Genomic DNA, 10,236 nt, shown 5'->3' on the forward strand with positions numbered 1-10,236 from the left:
GTACTAAAGGGGTTAACAGGGATGCTACAGTTAGCTGCGTAGTTGCTATTTGGATTATGTTGTGTACTCATTTGCAAGATGGGATGGCTGATGGTGGGGTTAGCTGTGCTTGGGGGTAGGTTCTGTTGAACGTTGTTGAAGACGGTTGCATTATTTTCTGGTTTGTTTACGTTTAGGGGAGCATTCTGAGGAAAACGCCACAAATTTAAATCGGGGTTACGGTTAAGGGGACGTTTGGGTGCGGTAGGATACGGTACCAGGCGGGCTTGAGATGGATGGACAATGTTTTGTTGTGGAATGTTGGGGACGGGTAAGTATGCTGTTGCGCTCGCTGGAGTGGGCGACGGAACCATGGGAGGCTGAGGATTATATAATTGTTGAGGCGGGAATACGGGAGGCGGGTTCACGAGTGGGTTTAGAGGTGGAGGGACCTTATGCGGGGAATGGGCAATAGGGACTTGTGTTTGGTGTGGAATGTTACTTTGAGTTAGATTCTGTTGTTGTTGAACATGAGGCATTGACATATGTAATTGGCAAGGCACACTGGAGCTTTTCGGGCCCAAGAACTGATTTACTTGTGGGTTTGTTGAAAATTCAGGTACAAAAATGGAGTTCGTTGGTGCCATAACGGGTGTCGGTGGCCGGGGAGGTTGCATAGGTGGTTGAAGTGGTGGGAGTGCGACATTTTGTACGTCGACTGGTACTTGGTTCACTTCACCACTGCCTGAGGGACTATGTGCCCTTTGATCAATGAGTGATTGCTGCAGTTGAGCCTGGAGATATTCCCGATACAAAGCTTCCTGCTGGGCAACAGAAATTGCAACTCCTGGCCGTGTGTACTGAGAAAGCATTTCAAGATGATGTAAGTTATCGGCAACATTACTTGGGTTTTCTGGAGGATTACTAGGGGAGGTATCTTTAACAGGAGGGTCGGCGGTTGCTGAACCAGGACGAGAAAAGTTTAACTCACTTGAATTACCTGCTGGAAACGAATTTACCCAATCCTGAACAAGTCCCTGACTTCTATCTGATCCCCTATCTTCAAACAAATTCAGTTCACTTGAGTGGTGACTAAACAATGAATGATTATCCATTAAATCAGCCTCATCTAATTTAGCTGCTGCAACACGCTGGCGGTGGTCTTCCTCCAATTCTTGAAGTGCCATCTGTTCCATTTGTATTTCAAGCTCCTTTTTTCTCATGGCAATTTCGTGTTTTTGTTTAGCGAGGCGCATGGCAGCTTGTTCTTGTTTCTCGGCCTCTTCGCGTTTTAGTTTTGCCATGAGAAATTCATGTTTACGCTGGCTAGACATTGATGATGTTGTTCGGCGTGAACTTCTCTTAGATTGGCCTTGAGGATTAACGCGCTCACATACGGTGCCTCGGTCAGCAACTGAGTCAATATAGCTTCTAGCCGCAAGCAAGAATTTATCATTGTTCTTGGTTACATCATCCAACCATTGCTCAAGGACAGGGTAAATTGAATCTGGGTTCTCCGCTTTACTGGCTAAGTCAAATAGTTCTTCATTCTTATGCACCAGTTTACTGAAGACATCCTTCAACTTAGAAACCAAGCGTTCAACCTTAACCCTCCTGTCTTGACGACCTATGGCATCTGTGATGTCCTTATGGATGTTGCGTAATTCAGATTCCAAATTAGATCTTGCATTAAAGAGCTTTTTCAATTTATCCTGCTGTTCGGCCATGATATTGAAATGGCTAGTTTATCAATGTAGCGTAACTTTCAACCAAACACGTGGAATGCGGGTTATACCGAACCCAAATGACGACGACTTGATAATCAAGACGTCGAAGAGCAGAAAAGAAGTTACCGAGTAATGAATTACTCGGCGAAAGTAAGTAAGAAGACGAATCACGACGAGACGGGAAACGAAGCGGACGGGGCGGGAAGGACAGGCGAACGACGCGCAACGCAACAGTGAACGGAACGGAACTGGCGAAAACGCGGGTGGTAAACGGGCAACGCAACGGACGGGACGGAAACGCTGAACGAGCCTCGCACGAAGAAACGTGAGACGAGACGGACACAACGGAGGCGTTGAGCGAGGGGTAGCGCGCAACGAAACGGAAAGGCGGGTCGGAACGGGCGGGAGACGATTACACAGCGAGCGGGGAGGTCGGGAACCACTATGCTAGCAGACCACAGCAACAAACTCAACCAAACAAACTAGCCGTAACTCCAGAACAAACTTAAGTCACACCCTAGGATGGAGGAGAGATGCTACTGCACGAGGCAAACTAGCACAAGTCATTATGGGGCTTAATATATACAAATAACGAACTAATTTACGGCAAAGCTGTAGTATACTAAATGGATGAAAAGAGCAAGAAATTTACTAGCCGTAACTCTAGAATAAACTTAAGTCACACCCTAGCAATATTCAAACCTAAACAACCGATCAGCATACCAACAATATTAAACAAACTACAGCAAAAGTTAAGTAATACGCAGTGCTTCTGTAGTCTATGAAAGCTGGAAAAGTTAAGAAACAATCTAGCCGTAACTCCGGAATAAACTTAAGTCACACCCCAGAAGGCAAAAAACCAAACCAACTAACAATCATACAGATACACGCAAACATAGAGCAGCAAAAATTAATATACTACTGCAGGAAGGCTAGTAAATTAGTAAAGTTGAAAAGTCAAAAGGCAATCCAGCCGTAACTCGAGAATAAACTTAAGTCACACCCTAGAAAGCTATAAGACCTAAACAACAAACCAGCATACTAGCATACTCAACATACTACAGCAAAAACAACAACATACTTCATCCCATATGACATGCTACATCGAAAATCGGAAAAGTAGCGAAGAAAACGAAAAGCAAAGTTTTGGGAGAGCGACGTTATTGGAAAAAAAACGGAACACGGAGAATTGGAAAGTTAAAGAACGAAAAGAACGCGGACGAAAAACGGTATATAAACGAGCGACGAGAAAAATTATGGGAGTTCGATAATTTTTGTAGGCCGGAGGTTGTGAAAATTTTCACAACTTTTTCTGTGTAATAAGTTTCACTAAATTAACGAACCTTCTTTCTGGAATTTTTTTTTTTTTTTTGACAAATTTGTCAAAATTTGATGCATTTGTCCAATTTTTTTCAAATTTTGGTCAATTTTTTGCAAATTCTTTATTACGGAACGGTAATCCAGTAAAATGGACGGTTTTAAGCTTGAAAATACGTTTTATCAAAATTCGGTATTGATTTTCTAAAGTTTTCAGAATTGCATCAAAATTGACCAAAATTTTTCAAAATTGAACAATTTAGCATAATGTTTTCTCGATTTTCTCTATATCAGAGGTAATTTTTGATATACTAACCGAGTATATCAATTTTTTCGAATTTTTGGTAATTCGACCAAAAATTTTCAAAATTGCTGTTTTTTCGTCTCAAAAATTAATTGTGGGGGGTTAATGGTGACCTTTTACGGATGATTTCATTGATTATACAACCCCTTAAAAACATTTTTGAAAGATATCAGGGGATGGGTTCCTTGCCGTCTAAATCAAATATAAGAATATCGAATTATGATTATCGAATTATTATTTAAAAAAATAGATCTGTCTTACAGTCTTTTGTGTTTCCCGGTTGAAATTCAGTAATGTTCTTCCTTAGTTGTTGCGTGTCATCTGGAGGGAAAAAAACTTTCTCGTCTTTTTGTCAGCAGTTTCCAGCACATAAAAGAGCAGTTTTCCCAACCGGAACCAATATAATAGAGTGTTTTTGTCTCACTGGTGTTGTGGATGGGTCCAGATTCGTTTTCACACACTGTAGGTTTCACCAATCTCACTCTCTGAACTGGAGTGAATTTCTGGTGTCATCCTATTCAGGTTCATCACTTTGAATTCTGTTGTTATTTCTGATTGATCCTCGTTTTCGTCCTCTGATTGACTGCACTAGCTGGAAGAAAGTAGTGGAATATCCGCACCCAAATAGAACTTACTGTCTTCTGTTGCCTGTTTGTTGCCAGTTTCATCAAATTTTTGAGGCCATAGACTGAGTTTCTTGAGGTGAAATGCTTCTTTTTGTAGTTTTCGACATCTCTCCATAATCATTACAATAGGTTTATCGCAACAGTTAGGCTAAACCTGGAAAGCCGGGAGCGGCATCATATCAAAGCTGACAAAATCAGACTTTCGAAGTTTCAATTTATTCAAACGTATAGTAATCCAACAACGTATAAGCATCATTAACGTATTAAGATTACGACGATCATAGCAACAAGTGGTTTTTTAGACGGCAATTTTTGATGCTCATTTGGCCGGTATTTTGTCTAATAACGCATTAGTTCAATGCCAGTCACCATTTTGTGCCAATGAATCCAAAAACCCGAAAATTATTGAGCCGAATCACGTCTTATTTGATAGGTCTTATGATTAGATTTACTTGAAATTATGTTAATTGCACTTTTTCCGAGCTTTGTACGTAAATTGGAACGTATTTTATTCAATTCGATTGCTTATTTAAATACTGGATTCTGATTGGCTAATAATCTCTCGCTTTAAATCTATTTAGTTACTAACAATAATCGTCAGAAGTCGGTGAATAATTTTATCATGCTGTCGGAAAGTTACTATCGGCTCAAGTGACTGAACAAATTTTTGAAGTTTTGAATGCGAGCTGATGTTTGTTTTTTAGGTTGCAGCGTACCCTAAAATCAGTCAAGAACCGTGTGAAAACGATCAACAGAGAAACGACTAACACTCTAAATGCAATTTCACGTGAACAGAAGATTCTGTTTGATATATACATGAAATTGAGGCAAGTTCTGAAGGAGAACGAGAGAGTGCGAGATATGCAGTTGACCAAACTTTGCACTGAGAGTGAGGCAGCACTGACAAGTTTGAAAGAGAGCTTGGACTTAGCGGAAAGAATCACAAAATTAGGTAATAAAGTTATAGTTAAAGAAACCTAGTTTCTTGTGATACAGAATTTACTTAGACCATTTATGGATCAAAATTAAACATCCCAGGGAAACGAAAATTGAAAGCATTGATAAGAAACAAAAAGACATGATTAACCTTGCCATATTACATGGCGGCAAGATACAAACAATCTTTGGAGATATTTCCATGGGTATCAAGAAACAAGATCTCCCGGGTCTGTGCCAGCACTAAGAAACTAAAAACTATCTAAGATTGGCGGTGAAAGGATTGAATTTGTGCAAGATCTACCTTAAATGTGTTTAAAAATTATCTTTTGAGCTTTTGAGCGCCGCTCTTACTTGAATTAGAGTTTTTAGCGTTGATCTTCAATAACGTTTCTAAGCGTAGATCTTAGATAATTTTAACGTTTCCGAGCGTGGATATTACATATGTTCAACATTTAAATTTTACCGTTATTTTATGTGATAGCGTTTAATTTAGCCTTGTTCTTGCATAAATTCAGCGCTTAAATCTTCTTGTTGACCAAATCTAAATTAGCGTTTAGTCTAGCGTTGATCCAACATCAATTGAACGCTTAGAACTTGCTTAATTTTTGGGCTTCAATTTTGCAACCTTTTGGGTTCCATACTCAAACGTTGAGTCTCACAGCCTATGTTTGATTCATGATGAAAACAATTGGATTTTTGTTACAAAACTTTAAGACATCTGAAGTAAGTTTTGTGTAAAATGATTTTGTGCGCCGGGTTGTTTGCGTTAATTATGAACCTAATCAGCCCATACGAGTTAGTCGTAGAATTAGTCGTAAACATGGGTTGAGTTTCTGTTGGCAGAAGTCAACAGCCACCCCTAGAATAGAATTATGCGTTTCTTAGCGTTGACCTTGAATAATTAGGCATTAAAGTCTAACATTGATCTTGAATTTATTTCCCTTTTTACATAATGTATTCTTAGAATATGCTTAAAATTGAGAAAACTTGGTCAGGAACCGTGGTCATGTTTGCTGAGGGAACGGAAATGGAAAAACCAGTTTCCCTGCTACAACTTTCCCGTAACATTTATTTAAGGTTAGTGATGTCTAGTGTTAATATGTTAAACAAATACCCGCAAAAATCGACACATTCACTGCCAATTTACATATGAACATTGCCAAAAATTTTTTCTTATCACCTTATATTAATAACTGCCGCTTAGGCTACATATTTTTGCCAGAAATCATTGGTCTGGGCTTGCATTTCTCTCAGGAACGGTGCATGGCAAACATAACATTTTATAGAAATTAAAAGCATCTTTAAAAATGATAAAGCGCGTTATCATACGATTAGGCGAAAATTGTCGAAATTTATCAAAATTCATCAAGAATTGTTGAAAAATATCAATAAAGTCAGCTACCGTTATTTTATTAACCAATAAGAACAGAGTTTTCCCAACTTAATGAAACTTCTAAGTGGATTGCGGCTCGGCTTGTATATTGTACATAATATATGAAAAAGGAAAACAATAATCAATCTCACGAGTATGTACAGTTAAAAAAAAATTGAACATCATATTGCGAACCAACTATAACTTTGTACCATGCATAAAACACACTTACAAAAGCAAATGAATTTTCGGTGCATCCAGAAGTGAGAACATTACACTAAAATGCATACAAAGTTTTTCTGGGTTAGGTTCCTTTTTTTGCATCTTGAATGAATTTGACTGCTCTCATTCCTAAATAAAATAAATTGAGTCTAAATTTGATTCTTAAAACCTTCAACTGATGTTTAATTCCTTAGCGCTTTCCTTTGCAAATAGATATCAACTAATTTGTTCAAATTTGCAAAAACTGCTAGACTTTTTTCTGGAAACATCATTTATTGAAAAAAAAGTCACGTGCTGGTTATAAATGTGACCCATTACTATTATCCTATCCTCGTTGAAAATTGGATTCACATTAGCTTTATCGTTGTTGAGACTATCGTACTTCTGCTGTCTGAAATCTGCAAGTAATACAGACTTTGAGTCTGAAACCATTTTAAAAGTGCGTTTCGAAAATGCTATAACTGGCTGGAAAGTTTACATTCATCATTATATAGACCACCACTACCAGTAAAAATTTTGGCGTATTTAATTTTTCAAGTGATAGAGCTGTGAACTGTTTTTGACTTCTGCTGCTAGCAAGATTGTGCCGGTCCAGATACAGGTCACGGTCATGCGGGGTTGTTTGTCTGCGGACTGCGCCTGTACCGAGAGTTGATTCATCCCCATGCCTCATTATAGATGTTTTTCATTCATTCGAAATTTTCAAAAAGTTACTGAATTTTTTAATGATTGTTGTGACGACCAGAAAAACGGTTGCTAGGCCTATTTTCAGAGAGATTTGAGCTTCTGGTTTTGATCTGCTCATAATTGATGAACAAAGAAAGCTTAGAATACCATGATACAGCTCTGCTCATTCTGCTTACAATTGAATTGCTATGATTCAGTGCTGATTCATGATATTACGAGTGTAAGGGGAGTGAAATACACGGATCAATGTTTTTGGGTGAAATTTGGTAAGAAATGATTGGTAAGAAAACAAAAAAATTCACCGCATTTCTTACAAAATTCACCGCGAAATTCACCGCATTTCTTACAGAAACTCACCGCATCAACTTTTTTGGCAAATTAATGTAAGAAATGCGGTGAATGCGGTGAAAAAAAATAATTCGACGCATTTCACCGCATGTCTTATCAACATTCACCGAGAAATTCACCGCATTTTTTACAAAAAGTCACTGCATTTGTTTTCCAACGTTTATTGAATCTGATTTAAAGTCACAGGAATTATGGTACACTTACGTGACCGTTGGCGCATTAGAACAAGAAATTGAAGGCATGAAGGGAAGGAGGTGAGAGGTTCGAAGCCGTATATGGATGTTTGTTTTGTGTAAGAATACCGGAAACGGTTTTTTTGTATGAATAAAAAATGCCGGAAATAATTCACCGCGATTCACCGCAAAAAGATGTAATATCCGGTGAAAATTATTTTTTCACCGCATTTCTTACAAAAATTCACCGCCAAATCTCGACCCGGGTAATTAAAAATGCAAATATATCTCAAAACGATCATAAAATTGCGCACCAGTTACCATAAATAGTAATAACAGTATATGAGCAAACGGGGGGGGGGGGTTACAGCTTTCTTCTGATTACAAATGATAACTTAGGGCACATGTGTCGTGCGCTGGAATCGGAGGGTGAAAAAGTGACGCCGTTTGTGAAAGAGGAGCATCTGGACCAGACAGAGCAGAAGGTGCTACATAACAGAATGTGGAAGAACTTTGAGGAGCCACTGAACAAAGATGTGCACATATACAGTAGAGTGCAGAAACTGGGACAGAGAATGAGCAAAGCCACTCTCGATGACGCAACAGGGATCAATCAATACAAATACACAGTTTTACAGCTTTTCTTAGAGCCCTCTTTATGAATCCTTATGAACCCCCTTACCTTTCCCACCTTCATGCTGTGAAAAAAAATTACTTCAAAGTGTGCGTTCTTGCTTGAGACTAGAAATAGAAGACATTAGACTTTTCAATGTAACGTTAAAAGCTCTTGACTTATCACATTCCTGATTCTTTTGTACTCCTTTTGTGGGGGTTGGCGGAGGGGGTATCAAAATAACTATTCACAGACCAGCTATTTAGCTCCCGCAGCGTTAAGAGTTACAAAATCCTATTGTATGTTATACAAGAAAGTTTTTGTGGGTTTCAAAATGTGGTCGTGACTGTGAAGAAAAAAAATATAAATCAGACATCAGACTTTAACTTTTATTCTTAAAAGGTGGTTAAGATATCACTCAAAACAGGGATCCCTGTATTCGTTCGCCTGTATCTATCAGTTCGAGCCGAGATTAGTCAATACGACAAATCAATTCAGTGGCTGAAGAACCAACTGAAACTGTACCTGGAGGATATCAGCATCACTAGCGAGGCCATCGACTACGACAGGTGTCATCAATTGCTACAAGTGGAATCATTAGAAGGTATAAACAATAACAGCAGTGAGAACAGTATCAATTATCATAATGGTCATCAGTAAGTTGAACCCATGTGAAGCAAAACAAAAATAGTATGAAAGGCAACCGCATGGCAAAATTTTGAAGTTATTATCCGGCGACGCTATTTTGAAGATCAAAAACCAAATTTACTAGGCCATTGTGTGGCATATAGAAGTTGGAGAATAATGTGTACAGAAAAATAAAAACTGTTTGATTTAATTTATTTTTGCAGGAAAGAAACTTTTTTCATTTTCAAAACGACGGATTGGACAAAGAGATATTAAAACTGAGCAAATCTGCAGCATTCTTTTCCGATAAAATTGTGTTCAAATACTCAACATAGCAACAAAAAGTTTGACCTTCCATAGAAAAATTCAAATGGAACGCTCGACAAAAGTGACCGACAGCTCTCTATTGTATATTTCCACTGTCAATCCGCTGTTTGCGAACACAAAACACAACTAATGAGAAGCATAGCCATGACCAGCCATACGTTTTGGTTTACACCCATTTGGTGCGTAAACTCATAACGTATTTCGTCTTCTTGACACTCTCATAAGCATGATAAAATTAGATTGCATTTCTGTTTTATTTGCATTGTAAATTCCATTGTAATGGTTAAAATTAATAGCCGCGTCAGCAATTCCAGGCGGCTATTATTGCGCTCCTAATTTTTTTTACCGTCTAACAGATTTTTGTTTCGTCTTACCCTGACTTCTTACGTGACTTACCTCACTCAAAAAAAGGACTCCTGAACTCACTTATGGAACTTCAAATTTTATGAACATTTACTAATTAAAGGTCAATAGCGTTCATCTAAGTAGTGCCAAAGTTTATGCCCTAATTCCTGAGTAATAGAGTCTTGAGTTTTAATATTGAATATTAATTTTGAAAAAGCTCCATTAGGGCTTTTTCCTTGTAGAGCAAACGTGTCTCATAAAAATGACAGTCCAAATCTGACCCAAAAAGACTAGTGGTCTATTAAAAAGCTGGTGGTCGATCTGTCAGCCTTCTTTCTTTAGTTGTTTCAATTCATGGTAGGCCACAAGCGTCTATCGCAGCTATTTTCCGGCAACCTGCCTGCTATGTTTTATTATTTTTGTCCCATCATATAATAGACACTTAACTTTACTCACACAATGAGAGGCGAGTCAAAGAAATTGCTTTAAACCCGACGGAAGCGACGGAGAAAGCGGAAGTAAACAGACTGATTTTAGTGAAAGGGACTTTTAAAGACGCGGCTGGTCGATTAAACAGTTGAAAAAGGAACATGATAGTGTTCAACAAACTAATTTATTTTCTGCTTTTAT

At 38.3% G+C, this 10,236-nt stretch overlaps 1 protein-coding gene across 1 annotated transcript in view; it reads left to right on the forward strand.

Annotated features, from left to right (window-relative positions):
* Positions 1-8,967, forward strand: part of LOC142341331 (dynein regulatory complex subunit 2-like) — a 56,114-nt gene extending 47,147 nt beyond the window's left edge. Inside the window, exons 8-10 of the mRNA XM_075392257.1 lie at positions 4,658-4,905; positions 8,094-8,323; positions 8,710-8,967. Of these exons, the coding sequence (XP_075248372.1) occupies positions 4,658-4,905; positions 8,094-8,323; positions 8,710-8,967 (736 nt within the window). The remainder of the gene's footprint in view (positions 1-4,657; positions 4,906-8,093; positions 8,324-8,709) is intronic.
* The last annotated feature ends 1,269 nt before the right edge of the window (positions 8,968-10,236 follow it).

Source organism: Convolutriloba macropyga, chromosome 6 (genome assembly GCF_964194025.1).
Source record: "Convolutriloba macropyga chromosome 6, txConMacr16.3, whole genome shotgun sequence".
In the NCBI taxonomy this organism is placed as follows: domain Eukaryota; kingdom Metazoa; phylum Xenacoelomorpha; order Acoela; family Convolutidae; genus Convolutriloba; species Convolutriloba macropyga.